Genomic DNA, 21,050 nt, shown 5'->3' with positions numbered 1-21,050 from the left:
TTCTTGTGGGCCGGCTAAGGAGTATTGGTGTATCTGAGGGGTCTTTGGCCTGGTTTACTAACTACCTCAGAGTGCAGTGTATAAAGTCAGAACATCTGCTGTCTCAGCCACTGCCTGTCACTAAGGGAGTACCCCAAGGTTCGATCCTAGGCCCCACGTTCTTCTCAATTTACATTAACAACAACTCTCATCCATTTATATGCAGATGATATAGTCTTATACTCACCTAGCCCATCCCCGGATTTTGTGTTAAACACTCTACAACAAAGCTTTCTTAGTGTCCAATAAGCCTTCTCTGCCCTTAACCTTGTTCTGAATACCTCCAAAACATAGGTCATGTGGTTTGCTAAAAAGAATGCCCCTCTCCCCACCGGTGAGATTAATACCATCTGAGGGTTTAGAGTTTGAGGTAGTCAACTCATAAAAGTACTTGGAAGTATGGCTAGACGGTACACTGTCCTTCTCTCAACACATATCAAAGCTGCAGGCTAAGGTTAAATCTAGACTTGGTTTCTTCTATTGTAATCATTCCTCTTTTACCACAGCTACCAAACTAACCCTGATTCAGATGACCATCCTACCCATGTTCTTTACCATTCGGTCGTCAGATTTGCCTCCAATGCTCCTTTTGGACACATCACTGCACTCTATACTCCTCTGTAAACTGATCATCTCTGTATACCTGTCGCAAGATCCACTGGTTGATGCTTATTTATAAAACCTTCTTAGTCCTCATTCCCGCCTATCTGAGATACCTACTGCAGCCGCCCTCCTCCACATACAACACCCGTTCTGCCAGTCACATTCTGTTAAAGGTCCCCAATGTGCACACATCCCTGTGTAGCTCCACTTTTCAGTTCACTGCAGCTAGCGACTGGAACGAACTGCAAAAACCACTCAAACAGGACCTGTAGAAAAGGCCCATGGAGTTGGTGGAATAATCCTTTAATTCATTGCCATTTACTCAGCTGGGCCAGGGGTGCTTTAATTAGGTCAGGTGGAAATGTCCGACTGATGTCAACTCCATAAAAGGAGGAAATTGCCATCGCCTGATCTAGCTGCTTTCTCTGCCTTAACTCCATCTTATCCAGAAGTTCTGTGCGTCCATGAATCCACGTAAGTCCACCGACTCTGTTAGTTCAGATGAAAGGTATCTGTTGCGATCCGGAGATGGGCCATCGGTTATTGTTTATAGTTATTACCGCGGAGCGCGGCTTGGAGCGCACGCTTCAAACATATTGTGTAATGTGAATTGTCAATGATCACGGCCCTTACGGATCCTCATAGGCCAATTATGCAATCGATATGGTTCATATGTATTGAAATTAATTATATGTACACATGAAGACAATTGAAAGAGTGAAATGAGAAACGTCATTGTTTGCTAACTGATCGACTTTGATAATGGGGATTTTAGATTGAATAACCATTCAGTGTTTGTATTCTTTCATGATTTATGATAAATAGTTACGAGCCTAAATGACTCACGGATGATTACTATTGACTTAATGAACTGGACTGTTGAACTCCCTAAATTATGTTAATAATGAATTATATGATTTGATCTTTGATTATGAATTTGATTGGATACATGTTATTTGTTTCCTTTGTGATGCAACACAGACTACTCAGTAAATATACCACTTTATGGTTAAAGGAATTCCTGCCTCAGTCTCATCCATTCCTCTGTCACCTGACACGTGACCACCTGTTCACCTTCACTGTCAGTCATCCTACCTGTCCAGCTACCCACACAGATTCCACCAATCTTTCAGGACTGTTTTATCTCCATCTCTACATTAAAAGACTCAATCATGGACACTCTTACTGACAGGTGTGGCTGTTTCACGTGATGTATTGTTTTCTTTATCTTCTTGACCTTTGTGCTGTTGTCTGTGCCCAATAATGTTTGTACTGTGCTTTGTGCTGCTGCCATGTTGTGTTACTACCATGTTGTCATGTTGTGTTGCTACCATGCTGTGTTTTCATGTGTTACTGCCATGCTATGCTGTTGTCTTAGGTCTCTCTTATCTCTTATGTAGTGTTGTGGTGTCTCTCTTGTCGTGATTTGTCCTATATTTATATCAACAAAAAAAATAATTTAATCCCAGCCCCCGTCCCCGCAGGAGGCCTTTTGCCTTCTGGTAGGCTGTCATTGTAAATAAGAATTTATTCTTAACTGACTTGCCTTGTTAAATAATGGTTAAAAAAATATATAATATCTCAGATAGGCGGGAATGAGGACTAAGAAGGTTTTATAAATAAGCATCAACCAGTGGATCTTGCGACAGGTATACAGAGATGATCAGTTTACAGAGGAGTATAGAGTGCAGTGATGTGTCCAAAAGGAGCATTGGAGGCATTTCAGGCTTCAAACATAAAGATATAAAACTGTATTTTTTTTGTGAAGAATCAACAACAAGTGGGACACAATCATGAAGTGGAACGACATTTATTGGATATTTCAAACTTTTTTAACAAATCAAAAACTGAAAAATTGGGCGTGCAAAATTATTCAGCCCCTTTACTTTCAGTGCAGCAAACTCTCTCCAGAAGTTCAGTGAGGATCTCTGAATTATCCAATGTTGACCTAAATGACTAATGATGATAAATACAATCCACCTGTGTGTAATCAAGTCTCTGTATAAATGCACCTGCACTGTGATAGTCTCAGAGGTCCGTTAAAAGCGCAGAGAGCATCATGAAGAACAAGGAACACACCAGGCAGGTCCGAGATACTGTTGTGAAGAAGTTTAAAGCCGGATTTGGATACAAAAAGATTTCCCAAGCTTTAAACATCCCAAGGAGCACTGTGCAAGCGATAATATTGAAATGGAAGGAGTATCAGACCACTGCAAATCTACCAAGACCTGGCCGTCCCTCTAAACTTTCAGCTCATACAAGGAGAAGACTGATCAGAGATGCAGCCAAGAGGCCCATGATCACTCTGGATGAGCTGCAGAGATCTACAGCTGAGGTGGGAGACTCTGTCCATAGGACAACAATCAGTCGTATATTGCACAAATCTGGCCTTTATGGAAGAGAGGCAAGAAGAAAGCCATTTTATTAAAGATATCCATAATTTAAAGTTTGCCACAAGCCACCTGGGAGACACACCAAACATGTGGAAGAAGGTGCTCTGGTCAGATGAAACCAAAATTGAACTTTTTGGCAACAATGCAAAACATTATGTTTGGCGTAAAAGCAACACAGCTGAACACACCATCCCCACTGTCAAACATGGTGGTGGCAGCATCATGGTTTGGGCCTGCTTTTCTTCAGCAGGGACAGGGAAGATGGTTAAAATTGATGGGAAGATGGATGGAGCCAAATACAGGACCATTCTGGAAGAATGAATGAACCTGATGGAGTCTGCAAAAGACCTGAGACTGGGACGGAGATTTGTCTTCCAACAAGACAATGATCCAAAACATAAAGCAAAATCTACAATGGAATGGTTCAAAAATAAACATATCCAGGTGTTAGAATGGCCAAGTCAAAGTCCAGACCTGAATCCAATCGAGAATCTGTGGAAAGAACTGAAAACTGCTGTTCACAAATGCTCTCCATCCAACCTCACTGAGCTCAAGCTGTTTTGCAAGGAGGAATGGGAAAAAATGTCAGTCTCTCGATGTGCAAAACTGATAGAGACATACCCCAAGCGACTTACAGCTGTAATCGCAGCAAAAGGTGGCGCTACAAAGTATTAACTTAAGGGGGCTGAATAATTTTGCACGCCCAATTTTTGATTTGTTAAAAACGTTTGAAATATCCAATAAATGTCGTTCCACTTCATGATTGTGTCCCACTTGTTGTTGATTCTTCACAAAAATAAGGTTTTATATCTTTATGTTTGAGGCCTGAAATGTGGCAAAAGGTCGCAAAGTTCAAGGGAGCCGAATACTTTCGCAAGGCACTGTGTATGTGTGTGTATATATGTGTATATATATATATATATATATATATATATATCAGCACAAAGGGCAAGAAGGTAGCGACAACAATACATCACGCGAAACAGCCACAACTTGAAGAAACTTTCAAGAAACAAAGTTCTTGAAATGTTCCTGAATTGACTGACCTTCATGTCTTAAGACAGCTGGACTGTCGTTTCTCTTTGCTCATTTGAACTGTTCTTGCTATAATGCATTAAGAAGGAAAGAAATTCTGTGAATTAACTTAAGGCAGACCTGTTAATTGAAAAACATTCCAGTTGACTACCTCATGAAGCTGATTGAGAGAATGCCAAGCGTGTGCAAAGCTGCCATCAAGGCAAAGGGTGGCTACTTTGAAGAATCTCAAATATAAAATATATTTTGATTTGTTCAACACTTTTTTGCTACTACATGATTCCATATGTTATTTCATAGTTTTGATGTTATTCTTCAATGTAGAAAATAGTAAAGAAAAACCCTGGAATGAGTAGGCGTGTCAACTTTTGTGTGTGTGTGTGTTTGAACTTTGTTGTGCTTTTAAAACTTCTTAACGGGATTGATATGACAACAGCCAGTGACAGTGCAGAGCGACAAATTCAAATAACAGAAATTCCTCAAACATACATGTATCTCATACCATTTTAAAGGCAATCTTGTTAATCCCACCAAAGTGTCCGATTTCAAATAGGCTTTACAGCGAAAGCACCACAAACGATTCTGTTAGGTCACCAGCAAGTCACAGAAATTCTGCAATTTTTTTCCAGCCAAAGAGAGGAGTGACAAAAAGCACATACAGATAAAATGAATCACTAACCTTTGATCTTCATCAGATGACACTCCTAGGACTTCATGTTACACAATACATATGTTTTGTTCAATAAAGTGCATATTTATATAAAACAAACTCAGTATACATTGGCGCGTTACATTCACTAGTTCCAAAAACATCCGGTGATATTGGAGAGAGCCACATCATTTTACAGAAATACTCATTATAAATGTCGATGAAAATACAATTGTTAGACATGGAAATATAGATACACTTCTCCTTAATGCAACCGCTGTGTCAGATTTCAAAAACTTTACAGAAAAAGCAAACCATGCAATAATCTGAGTACAGCTTTCAGACAAAGCAGCCAAAAAGAGATCTGCCATATTGGGTAGTCAACTGAAGTCATAAATAGCATTATAAATATTAATTTACCTTTGATCTTCATCAGAATGCACTCCCAGGAATCTCAGTTCCACATTAAATGTTTGCTTTAGTTCGATAATGTCCATTTATGTCCAAAGAGCTACTTTTGTTAGCACGTTTGGTAAATAAATCCAAAGTCATAAAGCGCATTCCCTAGTTGCAGACAATGTCAAAGTTCCGTTCCTGTCCGTAGAAACGTGTCAAACGGTGTATGGAATCAATCTTTAGGATGTTTTTTTAACATAAAACGTCAATGTTCCAACCGGAGAGTTCCATTGTCTTCAGAAGTGCGATGGAACAGAGCTCCCTCATGTGAATGTGCATGGTCAGCTCATGGCAGACCTTACTCATTCCCTTCTCATTCGGTCCCACTTCACAGTAGAATCCTCAAACAAACGGTTGACATCTAGTGGAATCGTTAAGAAGTGCAACATAACCAATATCCCACTGTGTATTCAATAGGGGCTGGGTTGAAAATCGACCAACCTCAGATTTCCCACTTCCTGTTTGGATTTCTTCTCAGGTGTTTGCCTGCCATATGAGTTCTGTTATACTCACAGACATCATTCAAACAGTTTTATAAACTTCAGAGTGTTTTCTATCCAATAATAATATGCATATATTAACAACTGAGACTGAGGAGCAGGCCGTTTACTCTGGGCACCTCTGGGCACCTTTCATCCAAGCTACTCAATACTGCCCCTGCAGCCATAAGAAGTTAAATGGTTGAAAGCGTTGTGATAGACATTTGGGTGAAAAAAACCAGACATTGTTTTTACGTTGGATTTTGGTTGTGCATTTGTATGGTTGTAAGCATAGTGACATGACAACACATTAGAAATTCAACTCTTTTGGCTGTCATTTTGAGTAGGTGAATATAGGTTGTAATCTCACTGATCAATGTCTCAGCTAAAAATGACCCAATTATCCATGTTGAAATGAGGTGGTGTGCCCAGTGGGTAGGCTCTGCCTCTGTTTTAACTTGTATTTTTGGTTGAGTTGGATGTGAATCCAACATCATTTGTTACTTGTGGACAAGTTAATATGCTACATTTATTGTATTTCATAAGTAATATTAAATTGTTTGGTTGTCAACGCAACCAAATATCAACATTGGAAGGATGTATCTTCTCCTTGGATAGTTCCATCTTGTGCCACTGATTTTAGTTTGACTTTAATTATAGTTTGAATACACATTAATTATTGATATGTTGGATTCACACCTCCATCTCAAACAAAAATCTAAGTTAAAGAATAGGACTAAATCAAACTTTAAATGCACTTTAAATAAAGAGCCATGAATATAAATTATTAATTTGTAGCCAAACTGGGATTAAAGGCAGACTAAGTCAGTGGCACAACCTATCACCCGTAATAAAGCACAATGCGCTATGATAAACTGTCAAATTGGTTTCAGTACAGTGGCAACTGCATTCATATAGACGATATCGCCATATTCAATGAAAGAATGTTGTCTGAATGAATTGTTTTCTGCCATTTAACAGAAAACAGGACATGTTCCTGTAGAAGAAGCCTATTTTAATTCTTAATTAAGAAATTAACTCATCAAAATGCTTTTTGAAAGGTAGCTTTTCATAAATCTGATTCCCAGATATTTATAATGATCAATGAGGGCACCATTCAAAGTATGTATGCATAAATCGGATACATTTTTACATGATTTGTAAAATGACAAAAATGTTGTTTTTCCTGCATTAAGCACCAATTCCAGTTCAACTAAGGTTTTCTGCATGGTAATAAATGCAGATTGAAGCTCCGACAAAGCCTCGTCAGCTGTGGGGGCAATAGCATACACCACAGTGTTATCTGCATACAGGTGAAAGTTAATGTTTATTACAGATAAACCAATATTGTTCATGTAAATAGTGAAAAGAACCGAACCAAGAATCCATCCTTGTGGGACACCCTTTGGTATGTCCAAAAAAACTGATTTAACACCATCAGTAAATACACACTGCGTTCTGTCCTTTTAATAAATTGTTTTCAAACCAGCAACACTCAGCCTGGTCCAGGCCAATTGATGAAAGCCTCTGAATAAGTAATTAGTGATCCACAGTGTCAAAGGCTTTAGACCGGTCAATAAAAAGGTCTGCACAGTATTTCTTATCGAAAACAATTAAGAACACAATTTAAAACAAAAGAAGTATGAACTGGTCTGAAACCTGACTGGTGTACATTTAGGGCGTTTTCACATATGAAATTCGGTACCCTGATGTGGTTCTCTGGAGCGTTTGCAAGAATTCTACAGAATAAGTTTGGCTTTCAAAATTATTTGTTTTTAAAGTGTATCAGAGTGCGTTTTTGGAATTCTGGGACTGTCTGTATTAAAACCCAGCTAACTTAAAAATGGAGACCAATTTACTTGTCAGGCATGTGCGTACTTGTGATGAAGTCAGGTGCAGGAGAGCAGAGAATTGTGAACAGGCAGGCGCACACTCACTATTTCAGCAGTAGAGATATACAGATGAACGCAGCTGCGTCAAAACCTCTATCAGCCAGCAAGGCAAAGAGTGTATCGCGCACAAATGTCACACAACAATAATGAATAGCAATACAAATAAGCTTAGTGAAAACACACGGAAAAGAACAAACGCTTAGCCTAGTGCGAACAACACGTAACACACAAAATAATTACACACAAAGACATGAGGGGGAACAGAGGAATAAATACATGTAGTGTGATTGGGGAATGCAAACCAGGTGTGAATGGAACAACACAAAACCAATGGATAATGAAGAATGGAGCGGCGATGGCTAGAAAGCTGGTGACTTCGACCACCAAATGCCGCCCAAACAAGGAGAGGGGCCGACTTCGGCGGAAGTCGTGACATTACTACATTTTTTACTTTCTCTTATGATTTCCTTGAACCAAGTTAAACAGTATTGCCGAAATATCAAGACCATTATGCAATTTATTGAACTATGTAAAAGCAGCAGGATAATGGAAAACTATCCACGTAAACCGACACAGGAGGCTCACACAACAACGCCAAGGCCAACCGTTTTTAATGATATATCAAGAGTTCATGAAATGTAATGTTTCTCAGCATACTGTTCTCATCCAAAAGCATGCAACATGGTGAGTAAAAAGATGCCTTGTTTTTTCTGAGCAACTTGTTGTCTATAGCCTATAATAACAGTCACGAAAATTGTGTCATTCTAGATTGGATTCAGCTTTTGTCCATTTTTTTTAATATACATTTGAGCTAAACCTAACCCTTTTCCTAAACTTAACCTAATTCTCATAACCTGCAGCGTAAATTCTCCAAAACCTGCTACGAAAAGTCAATTCTGGCAAAAGCTGGATTCCTTCTAGCCATGACCCACAAGTGCAGTTACAATTTTGTCCGTTAGATGGCACCAGCCATCTAATATCAGATCAGAACACTAGCCAAAAGGACATGATGGCATGCATATATCATTTAATTTAAAATGTTTTATATTCTGTTTTCAAATAAGTGATATTGAAATGCATGCACTATCAGATCTATCATTGCTATCTGTTATACATATTATTTTGGCTATAATTGTTATATTGTAGCTTACCATTCATGTTTACAATTTGAAGTAATAGGCCTAAGCCATGTATTTCTCTTTTACCGTGAGTATATGGGCTGTTCCAAGGGAGGCACAGTGGTGGCTGACTGCATTTGAAGGCTGGACTGACAGAGAGAGAGAGCGGAAGGCAAACTTTAGGATGAGGAAGACAACATTCCTCAATCTATGTGATATTCTTCGTCCTTCTCTTGTCCAGCAACAGTGTCATTGCAGGAAAGCACTGTCTGTGGAGCAGCAGGTTGCCATTTATCTGTGGAGACTTGCCACTAATATAGAGTGTCGACTCTCTCTCTCTACCGCACCTGCTGTCTTTAACTCTGAATGATCGGCTATGAAAAGCCAACTGACATTTACTCCTGAGGTGCTGACCTTTTGCACCCTCTACAACCACTGTGATTATTATTATTTGACCATGCTGGTCATCTATGAACATCTTGGCCATGTACTGTTATAATCTCCACCCAGCACAGCCAGAAGAGGACTGGCCACCCCTCAGAGCCTGGTTCCTCTCTATGTTTCTTCCTAGGTTCCTGCCTTTCTAGGGAGATTCTCCTAGTCACCGTGCTTCTACATCTGCATTGCCTGATAGTTTTAGGCTGGGTTTCTGTATAGCACTTTGTGACATCGGCTGATGTAAAAAGGGCTTCATAAACACATTTGATTGATTGAAACCATCTCGTAATTGTTTGGTGTAGGTTTGTCAACTGCATGTACAGTCACTAATCAAACTGCCGGTCTCATCCGGGAGAAAATGTTAAACGTTTACATCAAGAGAACCAACGGAGGCTGAGTTCAGAGACATAGTAAACGGATTCCATGACCGTCAACCAAGATTCCCTCAATGCTGTGGAGTAATCGATGGCACTCATATACCCCACTTAGCACCACAAGACAAGCGGGACTATTATAATAGAAAGAGGTTATACTCTGTGATCCTACAAGGGGTTATAGATCACAAATTTAATTTCATGATGCCCATGTGCTGGTCAATTCAGTACTATTTACCAAGAGTCACGAGGGCAGACTACTCCAAAGATGGACTGAGACCTTTCATGGAGTGAATGCGCCAAATGTATTAGAAGACTCTGCCTACCAACTTCTTTGGTGGATGATGAAGCCCTACTCAGAGAGAGGAGGAATCACACCTGTGCAGACCAACTTTAATGAGGCTCAGTCCTTCTCACATTACTGTAGAGGGCTTTTGGTCAACTGAAGGGAAGATGGAGGTGTTTGCTGCATAACACGGTGCCTGACCAGTCACACGCTCCCCACGGTAAGCACGGGAGGTTGGCTCAGGTCTAACCCCTGACTCCGCCAATCTCTCCCCCCCCCCTCCCCCCTTTATTTATTTATTTATTTATTTATTTATGGTTTGTTCGGTGTTCATTCATTAAAAGAGAATGTACGCATACCACGCTGCGCCTTGGTCCGATCCTTACGACAAACATGACAGAACTACCCACCACCAAAGGACCAAGCAGCGTGGCCAGAAGAGGCAGCGCCCCCCCAAAAAATCTGGGGGGGCACACGGGACGGTTGGCGGAGCCAAGGTTGGAACCAGAGCCAGTCGGGGAGAAGAAGGTGAACTTTGAGGGAAGGGAATGAAGCAGAGGCAGTTAAGGAGTTGATGGGCAGATTGGAGGAGAGAGTTAGAGAGCTGTTGTGTTGGTGCATAAGTTACGACATTCGCCCTAAGGAGCGTGTCCTCAGTTTGATGTCACCTGAGTCAGCTCTCCATACTAGTCCTGAGGTGCGTCTGGGGAAGACTGGGCCAGCCCCACGCACCAGGCCTCCTGTGCGCCTCCCCAGCCCTGCACGTCTTGTGCCAGCTCTATGCTCCAGACCTCCAGTGCGCCTCCACAGCCCGGTGAGTCCTGCGCCGGCTCTGCGCACTGTGTCTCCGGTGCGCTGTGACATCCCGGTTTGTCCTATGCCTGCGCTCCGCATGTGCCGGGCTAAAGTGGGCATTCAGCCAAGAGGAGCGGTGCAAGGTTTAAGTGCTCCCCAGTGCTCCCCCACAGCCCGGTTCGACCTGTGCCTGCGCTCTGGAGGTGCCGGGTTAGAGTGGGCATTCAGCCCGGAAGAGTGGTGCCAAGGATACGCACCAGATCTCCAGTGCTCCCCCACAGCCCGGTTCATCCTGTGCCTCCTCCAAGGACCAGGCCTCCAGTAGGTCTCCCCAGCCTGGTGAGTCCTGTGCCTGCTCCATGGTTCAGTCCGGGGCCACCAGGGACGGTCCCCAGTCCGGAGCCAGCAGCGAGGGTCCCCAGTCCGGGGCCGGCAGCGAGGGTCCCCAGTCCGGGGCCGGCAGCGAGGGTCCCCAGTCCGGGGCCGGCAGCGAGGGTCCCCAGTCCGGGGCCGGCAGCGAGGGTCCCCAGTCCGGGGTCGGTGATGAGGGTCCCCGTACCAGAGGCGCCACCAAAGTGGGGGGAGCCAGAGGCAGAGGGGGGTCTACGTCATGCACCAGAGCCGCTGCCGTAAGGGGGGGGGGGGTACTGTCACGCCCTGGCCATAGAGAGGCTTTTATTCTCTATTTTGGGTAGGCCAGGGTGTGACTAGGGTGGGCATTCTAGTTTCCTTATTTCTATGTTTTCTGTTTCTATGTTTTGGCCGGGTATGGTTCTCAATCAGGGACAGCTGTATATCATTGACTCTGATCGGGAATCATACTTAGGCAGCCTTTTTCCCTTTGTATTTTGTGGGTAGTTGACTTTGTTAATGGCACTATAGCCCTAGTAAGCTTCACGGTCGCTTCTTTGTTTCTTGTTTTGTTGGTGACATTTATATAAATAAGGGAAAAGGTACGCTCACCACGCTGCACCTTGGTCCTGTCATTTCCACCCCGACAACGGCCGTGACAATGATATGTATTTGATTAAATCAGACAACATTTTTGCAACGGATGGCTACAGATGACGATATGTGGTTGTGGTGGATGTTGATGGCTCGTTCTCAATTATGAATACGGTGCCTTGAGAAAGTATTTACACCCTTTGAATTTTTCCACATTTTGTTGTGTTACAACCTGAATTTAAAAACACAATACCGCATGTTCTTTTTTTTGTGGCAAATAAATGTATTTTTATCCTGAAAACAAATTGTTATGTTTGGCGCAAATCTAATACAACACATTAGTGAGTAACACTCTCCGTATTTTCAAGCATAGTGGTGGCTGCATCATGTTATGGGTATGCTTGAAATCATTAAATATACATTGGAGTTGCTTACCAAGAATACAGTGAAAGTTCCTGGGTGTCTGAGTTACACTTTTGACTTAAATCTACTTGAACTGAAAATGGTTGTCTAGCAAATGATCAACAACCAATTTGACAAAATCTTGAAGAATTTTATAAAGAATAACGGACAAATGTTACACAATCCAAGTGCGGAATGTTCTTCGAGACTTACCCAGAAAGACTCTCAGCTGTAATCACTGCCAAAGGTTCTTCTACAAAGTTTTGACTCAGGGGTGTGAATACTTATGTAAATGAGTTATTTCTGTATTTTATTTTCAATACATTTGCAAAATGTCTGAAAACATGTTTTCATGTCATTATGGGGTATTGTGTATAGATGGGGGGGAAAAAATCTATATTTGATCAATTTTGAATTTGTGCTGTAACACAATGAAATGTGGAATAAGTCAAGGGTTATGAATACTTTTTGAAGGCATTGTAGGTGAGTCACATCTGAGGCTGTGTACACTGAAGTTCCAAATGGAGTGGGGGGATACCACGTTGTGTTTTGGGCCTGCTTTGTGTTGTTGGGGGACAGCTTTCATGAGGTGGGACAAGGGCTTCTGCCACACATTCAAATGTGTTTGCCAATGTAGCACATGGGGATGTGTGATACTTACTCCTCAGCCTGAAGTGTCCCCACTTGCGCAAGCGAATCGCTAGCTTTTCGCATCGTGCCGACTGGTAAGACGCTTCAGGAGGGCGGTCACGTATGCTAGCAAGGCAGAGGTTCCGCATTTGCGCCAGGTATGGGTCGAATCGGGAGGAAGTGCTACTCGCTAAGCAAGCAGTATGACATCCTTTACAGGGGTGCCGAGTAAGTCGGATCTACAATGCTGGGGTCGCTATTGAGTCATTTTCAGGGATGAATGTACTGTAGCACATGCGGATGTGTGAAACTTACTCCTCAGCCTGAAGTCTCTCCACTTGCACCAACGAATAGCTAGCTTTTCGCGTGGCGCTGACTGTTAAGAAGCTTCCGGAGAGCAGTCAATTGTGCTAGCAAGGCAGAGGAAGTGGCACTCGGTAAGCAAGCAGCGTGACGTCCTTTACAACAGCTGCTGAAACACAGTAACAAAGCTCTTATTCTCGTTGAGGAGTTCATCCATTTGCTGAACCTGCCTTTCGCTGTTCTTCTCCTCATTTGCTGTCCATGCCACCATTTTATCTACCTGCTCATTCTCTCTCAAGAGGCGATCAATCTCCAACTTCACACACTCCTCAAATTGTTTATTCTGTGTCCGCAATTGCTGCCGTGGTGCTGTGTGTGTCAGGTGTCTTCCTTTTCCTCTTTGTCACTGGTGGTACAGGTCCCCACTTGCTGGATAATGTCCCTTGAAGCACAAGCAGGTTCACCTGAAAAACAAATATTCAAGGCTTGAATACATTTGCAGTATTGATTACTGTAACCAAAATAAGTTGAAATGTGACTGAGCTGGCTAGTAGGTTAGATAAAAGGTCTATGTATTGTAAGCAACGTACTTGCATCATCAATGGGACTACTCACAGGCAAACCATACATTACATGGCCTACTGTTATTATTTTACTAGCTAGCTACCGGTAACTTACAGTAGTGTACCATTGCCATTGTTACAGTGTATAATTGCTACAATGTATCATTGCTTCACATAGTCTACCTATTGTAAGCAATGGACGTGTACATCACCAGTGGACTAATCGTAGATTAATGTTACTTGGTCTAATGTTGTTAGAATTATTTTGCTAGCTAGCTCACGTTAACCTACAGTGTACAATTGCTATGCATACCCTACTGTCAACTTACCACTAGGGAAGGAATCGTTAATTTCAGATGATGAACTGTTCAGTGTCTGGTTTGGACTTTGATTTGCAGCAGTAGGCATAGGACTCATCTATGACAATGTATGCACAGTTCCGATTGTCTTTCTTGTTGGGCGTGAGCCAATGATGGCGTCAATCATGTCACAATATTGACACTTGTCTTTTTCATCCGCCAAAAGCTTCCTGAGTGCATCCCTAACTGAAATTAGTTGTTTAATTTTTTTTTATGTCCAACACTGCTCTGCATTCCTTGAGTAGCCTTTTTCCCCCATATGTTCGCAAATGTACCCATGCACCACCATATTTTTGTGGGTGTTTGCCAGTTCTACCTTGATACTCTCATCTCCCCAGATCTCCAGAAGGTCTTAGTTTCACAGACAGTCCATGTCGCCCCTTTGCCCTTGTTTGAACACATTATTTTGTATTTTAGTTAATTTAGCGAATTAAGCTAGTTAACACATAGTTGCAACACAATCAATATTCGTTATTTCCTTTTGGTCATTAAACTTTTGTTAGCCAGTTAACATTAAGTAGATTATTTTTAACTATGAAATGTATTCTGGGCAGTTTCACATACACTACATGACCAAAGGTATGTAGACACCTATTTGTTGAACATCTCATTCCAAAATCATGCGCATTAATATGGTGTTGGTCCTCCCTTTGCTGCATTAACAGCCTCCACTCTTCTGGGAAGGTTTCCACTAGAAGCCTGCGGGGACTTGCTTCTATACAGCCACAAGAGCATTTGTGAGGGCAGGCACTGATGTTGGGTGATTAGGTCTGGCTCGCAGTCAGCATTCCAATTCATCCCAACGGTGTTTGATTGGGTTGAGGTCAGGGCTCTGTGCAGGCCAGTCAAATTCTTCCACACCAAACTTGATAAACATTTCTGTATGGACCTCACTTTGTTCATGGGGGAATTGTCATGCCGAAACAGGTAAGGGCCTTCCCCAAACTGTTGCCACAAAGTTAGAAGCACAGAATCGTCTACAATTTCATTGTATGCTGTAGCGTTAAAATTGTCCTTCACTGGAACTAAGGGGCCTAGCCCAGACAAAGAACAGCCTCAGGCCATTATTCCTCATCCACCAAACTTTACAGTTGGCACTATGCATTTGGGCATGTAGTGTTCTCCTGGCATCTGCCAAACCCAGATTCATCCGTCAACTGGCAGATGGTGAAGCGTGATTCATCACTCCAGAGAACACGTTTCCACTGCTTTAGAGTCCAATGGCAGTGATTTTTACACCACTCCAGCCGACGCTTGGCATTGCGCATGGTGATCTTAGGCCTGTGTGCCGCTGCTCGCCATGGAAACCCATTTCATGAAGCTCACGATGAACAGTTGTTGTGCTGATATTGCTTCTAAAGGCAGTTTGCAACTCAGTAGTGAGTGTTGTAACCGAGGACAAACATTTTTTACATGCTACGCGCTTCAGCAATCGGTGGTCCCATTCTGTGAGCTTGTGTTGTCTACCACTTCATGGCTGAGCCGTTGTTGCTCCTAGACATTTCCACTTCACAATAACAGCACTTAGAGTTGACTGGGGCAGCTCTAGAAGGGCAGAAATTTGACAAACTGACTTGTTGGAAAGGTAGCATCCTATGACGGTGCCACGTTGAAAGTCACTGAGCTCTTCAGTAAGGCCATTCTACTGCCAATGTTTGTCTAAGAAAATTGCATGGCTGTGTGCTCGATTTTATTCACTTGCCAGCAACTGGTGTGGCTGAAATACCAAATCCATTAATTTGAAGGGGTGTCCACATACTTTTGTATATATAGTGTATCTCTGTATGATCCGGATCCTGGAGCGATTGGTACCCTGAGCTGCACTATAAAGCATATGTGAAACATCAACGAATACTGGCCAAAACTAATCTTCGACCCTGCCCGGGCTGTGATCATGCTGTTTAATCTGCTTCTTGGTATCCCACACCTGTTAGTTTGATGGATTATCTTGCCGACTGGAAATGCTCACTAACAATGATGGTAATAAAGTTGTACACAACATTTGAGAGAAATAGGGGTTTTGTGCATTTGGAACATTTCTGGGATATTTTATTTCAGCACATGAAACATGGTACCAACACTTTACATGTTGCGTTTATATTTTTGTTTGGTAGGAATTGAGGGATTATAGAATTCTACAATTTTTGCTAGGCAAGAGAGTTTGGAAATGGGGCGAAAATGATTTAGGTCACACGGGTTACCACCTTTGTGAAGGGTGAGTATATGGGCCGGCCACCTTCCAGATCTTAGGGATGGTACCTGAAATAATTGTTAGCTTAAAAATATGTCAAAGATTCGGCTAACATCAATATTACGACTATACCAATATAGTCTATTGACAAGTACAGGATGAGTATATTGAAACTGAGTTGCACAGTGTGCTCCACATGTTGACATGGTTTGACAAAGTAAATAAATTAGGTCTCAATTCACCTTTATGCTTTTAGAAACTAGAGAACATTTGGCTTTGCGAAAGAGAATGGCATTTATTACAGTGTTTACATGGAAAATGTATGAAGACCAAGAAATATGCTTTAAGGCATTAAATGACAGCCTAGGAACATTGGGTTAACGGCCTTGTTCAGGAGCAGAACGACAGATTTGTACCTTGTCAGCTTGGGGATTCGATCTTGTAACCACTCAGTTACTGGCCCAACGCTCTAACCACTAGGCTACCTGCTACCCCATATCCATGAAGACATAAATCAATCATAATGTAGGTAATCCTCCCAGACAGGACAAGCTGTGAGCTTTATTATGCCATTTCACAGCTGAGGAGAGGAGCTTTTTTGGTACCCTTCCCCAGATGTGTGCCTCAACACAATCCTGTCTTGGCGCTTTACGGCCAATTCCTTTTACCTCATGGCTGGGTTTTGGCTCTGACATGCACTGTCAACTGTGGGACCTTATATAGACAGATGTTTGCATTTCCAAATCATGTACAATCAATTAAATTTACCACAGGTGGACTCCAATCAAGTTGCAATGGAAACAGGATGCACGTGAGCTCAATTAAATTCATTAAAAATCCTACAATGTGATTTTCTGGATTATTCTTTTCTCATTTTGTCTGTCATAGTTGAAGTGTACCTAATAATGAAAATTACAGGCCTCTCATCTTTTTAAGTGGGAGAACTTGCGCAATTGGTGGTTGACTAAATACTTTTTTGCCCCACTGTATACTTTTTTAAAGGATGTCTTCGGTGGGGTAATTGGTATTACCATTCTGAAGAGGCTTATTCTACCTACCTGTAAGATTTATGGGAAGATAAAATGGAAGAAATAAATCTGTTTTCATATTGTTGGTTAATGGGATAAATGTATCTTTATACATTTGTTTATCATTTAGCGCCCTAAGTATTTGATATTTTTTGTGTTCCACTTAAAGGATTGCTGTAGATCATGAGCTATTCTTTTTATTTTTCCGATTGCCATTATTTCATGGTTTTTTTTCACGTTCATTGTATATCCTGAGATTTTAGAGTATTTTGAAAATATTTTTAACAAGTGGGGCATTGAGTTTTCAATATTGGTCAGGTATATCAGGAGATCATCTGCAAATAAGATTAGTTTATATTCATGCATACCAATACTGGCACCTGTTACATTTGGTTATTGTCAAATTCTTTCTGCAAGCGGTTCAATTGCCAGTGAAAACTGGAGGGAGAGAGGACAACCATGTCATGTGCCACTTTCTAAAGCAATTTCATCAGATAATGTATTATTTGTGTATATTTTTTATTTAAGAAACATTTATATAATATGTTTTATTACATTTATTATTCCAGCTGGAAAGTTGAAAGCTTCCAAATTTGAAATAGAAAAGGCCATTCAAGATGGTCAAAGCCTTTTCGGTATTAACAGACATTATTGATAAAATATATATCTTGTTTTTTAAGCCTTACTTTTGTAATATAGTAAATATCCTAATGTTAAGGCTATAAACTAAAGTAACATTCAACCTGAAAATGGAGTAACACATCCACAGCCACATTTTGAGGTTACTGTAACAATACATTTCTTCTTACGCAATCATGTAAAGCATACATGTTCAAGATAGAACCCATAGGTCATCACAGGTCAGTGGTGATCTTCACAATTGCTGTAATAATCTGCACAAAGTATTGAACAGTAGTACTACTGGTAATGCATCTCAACTGCAATCCAGCATCATTTGGTTGTGCTATTAGATGAAGCAGTGATATCACACTAATCTGCTGTATACATAAACACAATATAGATCATTGTATTCCCATTTTAACTTTGATGTCCCTTTAAATGGTTGAAAGAACAGTGACAGACATTTGGGTGCCAATTTAACCAACAATCTGACATTGTTTTTCCCTTGGAATTTGGTTGTGGTTTTACTAGTAGATGGTTGAAAGCATCATGATAATACATTGGACATTTTACTAACTTTTGTATTTTTGAGTGGGTGACTATAGGTTGTAATATCATTGATCAACGTCTCAACCAAATAGTACCCAATTATCTACGTTGAAATGACAGCGTGACCAGTGGGATTGGAAAGTAAATCGTTTAGTATTTTGACTGATATCAGATGGGGGGTGGCGCTTCTGCATCGGGTAGTCGTTCTATAAAAAACAATTTGCTCTCTGGCTGTTTGCAGAGGTCAGAGAAAGGTGTATTTATTGAAATGCTCTCTTGGAGGGCAAGGAGGAAAATAACGATATTTTATTTCCAGTGCATGTGTCTGTGTGTGGTGGCTGGCTGTAGCCGACGTCTCCCCTTTTCTCTTTGTCCCTCCTCGATACTTAAGAATCAACCGAGCGCTATCCATCTGCTGCAAACCAGGATGAGGCAAGAGCACAACAACCATCACTTCACGTTAATTTAACCTCTGTCTCTCTGACCCACCGGTCTGTCGCGGTCCATGCTTTGCCTGCCTGAGATGCGATTTCATTCTCCCTTTTCCCGGAGAGTATCGTCCGTTACACCCCACTGAAAGAGCATGCCTGAGACCGGGGCGACGGGAGCAGCAGCTGCAGCTGTCAGTATCAGCTCCTCCGACAGCAGAGACCGCACCGAGGGCTTTTGGCACAGACACCGATCGCAACGCGAGGGAGAAAAGACAGATCCAAGTTCTGCCTCCTCGCAGCAAACGTCCTCCGGTGTACTGGGTGAGCCCGTATTTCAAAGGGTCAGTTTGGCTTGTGGGCGGAAATATAATGTAGTTAGAATTGCGGCGACGGGACGGGTAGATGCGACGGGAAACGAGACGAGCATTATAGGACCGGCGCCGCACCGTCCTTTCGTCTTTTCAGGCACATGGCCACCATAGAAACAGCCCACATCATATATTGTTTGTAGAAGGGTGTATTTGTCCTTACATTTACAGTATCATCGTCGCTGTCTCTAGGCTAGCCTGCTAACACTCACTCCATATGTGTGTGTTGTAGGTTTGACATGTGGGAGGTTTAGCCTGTAATATCCAGCAACAACCTGGAATTACCATCCACTGTGCAAAAACTGGTTGAATCAACGTTATTTCCACGTGAATTCAACCCCCAAAATATAAACGTGGGGACTTTGAATCAATGTGGAAAACTGATTGGATTTGTAAAAAGTCATCAACATAATGGCATTTATTTTTTTCACCCAACTTTTAACCTAAATCCATCCAATGGCATGGTGGGATGTTTTGTTGACAACTCAACCAAAATTAAATTAAAAACTAGACGTTGAACTGATTTCTGTGCCCAATGGGCAGCATTTTATGGATTAGGGCTGCTGTATTTTGAGTTTTCAAATGGTCTGGTTTTAACCGTTTACCACGAAAACTTAGGCTATATAGCCTGTTCAAACTAAAACTAAAACTAAATTTCAATGTGGATAATTGGGTAATATTTGGTTGATGTTGAGCAATGAGATTACAATATTTATTTACCCATGCAAAAATAATTTGTTGAATTTCCAATGTGTTATCACTATGCTTGCAACCATCTAAAAGCATCAACAAATTCCAATGGAAAAACAATATCTGATTTTTGGTTTAGTTAGTGTAATGATCCTCTTCCTGTAAATGACTGGACCAAAGCTCAGCGTGGCACATGTTCATGATATTTTATTAACTCAGAACACTCGAACAAAGAGGAAAACGAACAGTTCTGTAAGGAAACTAAACCATACAGAAAACAACAACCCACAAAACCCATGTGGGCAAAAGCTACCTAAGTATGGTTTCCAATCAGAGACAACGATAGACAGCTGTCCCTGATTGTTTATTTATACAACATTTTATTGTGTTATCAGTGTGTTAATAGCAGAACCAAGTGGCCTGGATTGCAGTTGAAAATACATAAAAATATAAGTGCAAGTCATCAATGCCGTTCAAGATTTTGCGCAGATTATTGCAGCAATGGTGAAGATCTCCACAGACCTGCTATAACCTATGCATGCAATCTTGAACATGCACACTTTATGTAATTACATAAGAAGACATTTATAGTTACAGTAACCTCAATGTGGCCATTTTAATGTGGAATGTTAGCCTTAACTTTAGTATTAAAAAAGTAATATTGAATTGTGTTTGGTTGACAACGCAACCAAATATCAACATTTAAAGGCGATGTATCTACTGCTTGTTGATTGTTCCATCTGAGCCACTGTCTTAATCCCCTTCTTTAACTTGTATTTGTGGTTGAGTTGGAGACATGAATCCAACATATAGTTTGTTTAATATGTCTAAGTTAATAGGCTATTTATTGTATTTCAAAATTATATTGAATTGTGTTTGGTTGTCAACGCAACCAAATATCAACATTTGAAGGAGATTTGTCTTCTGTTTGGATAGTTGGTTCCATCTGTGCCACTGACTTTGTTTGTCTACAAATTGATAATTGATATGTTGGATTCATGTCTCCTTCTCAACCCCCCAAAAAGTTAAAGAATAGGGTCTAAATCAAACTTTTAAATGCACTTTAAATGAAGTTTGAATTATTCCTATTCTTTACCTTGATTTTGGGTTGAGATGGAGAATTGAATCCAACATATCAATTATTCATCTGTAGACAAACTGGAATTAAAGCCAGACTAAGTCAGTGTCACAGATGGAACTATCCAAGCAGTATTGATATTTGGATGCGTTGACATCCGAACACAATTCAATATCAGTATATATCATTACATTTGAAATCAACCAGAGCTTGAAACCCTAGGCTTATTTTATTGTCTATTTTTAGTTAAATTCTGGGTTGAATTGAAACAGATGTTGATGATTTTACAAACGCTATATAGGCCCATTGTCTTACGTCAGATGGCATCACTCCAA

General features: G+C 41.2%; 1 protein-coding gene across 2 annotated transcripts in view; it reads left to right on the top strand.

Annotated features, from left to right (window-relative positions):
• Positions 1-18,318: 18,318 nt before the first annotated feature.
• LOC110521841 (anoctamin-8) overlaps positions 18,319-21,050 on the top strand; it is a 58,932-nt gene continuing 56,200 nt past the window's right edge. The window contains exon 1 of one of the 2 annotated variants that reach the window (XM_021599755.3): positions 18,319-18,900. In XM_021599755.3, the coding sequence (XP_021455430.3) occupies positions 18,732-18,900 (169 nt within the window). In that variant the 5' untranslated portion in view covers positions 18,319-18,731. Of the gene's footprint in view, positions 18,921-21,050 lie in introns of both variants that reach the window. The other variant, XM_090232121.1, reaches the window with a different exon arrangement.

The sequence above is a fragment of the Oncorhynchus mykiss genome, chromosome 4 (assembly GCF_057628025.1).
Source record: "Oncorhynchus mykiss isolate SJ-2025 chromosome 4, ASM5762802v1, whole genome shotgun sequence".
NCBI lineage: Eukaryota > Metazoa > Chordata > Actinopteri > Salmoniformes > Salmonidae > Oncorhynchus > Oncorhynchus mykiss.
This window is presented reverse-complemented; position numbering and strand designations above follow the sequence as displayed.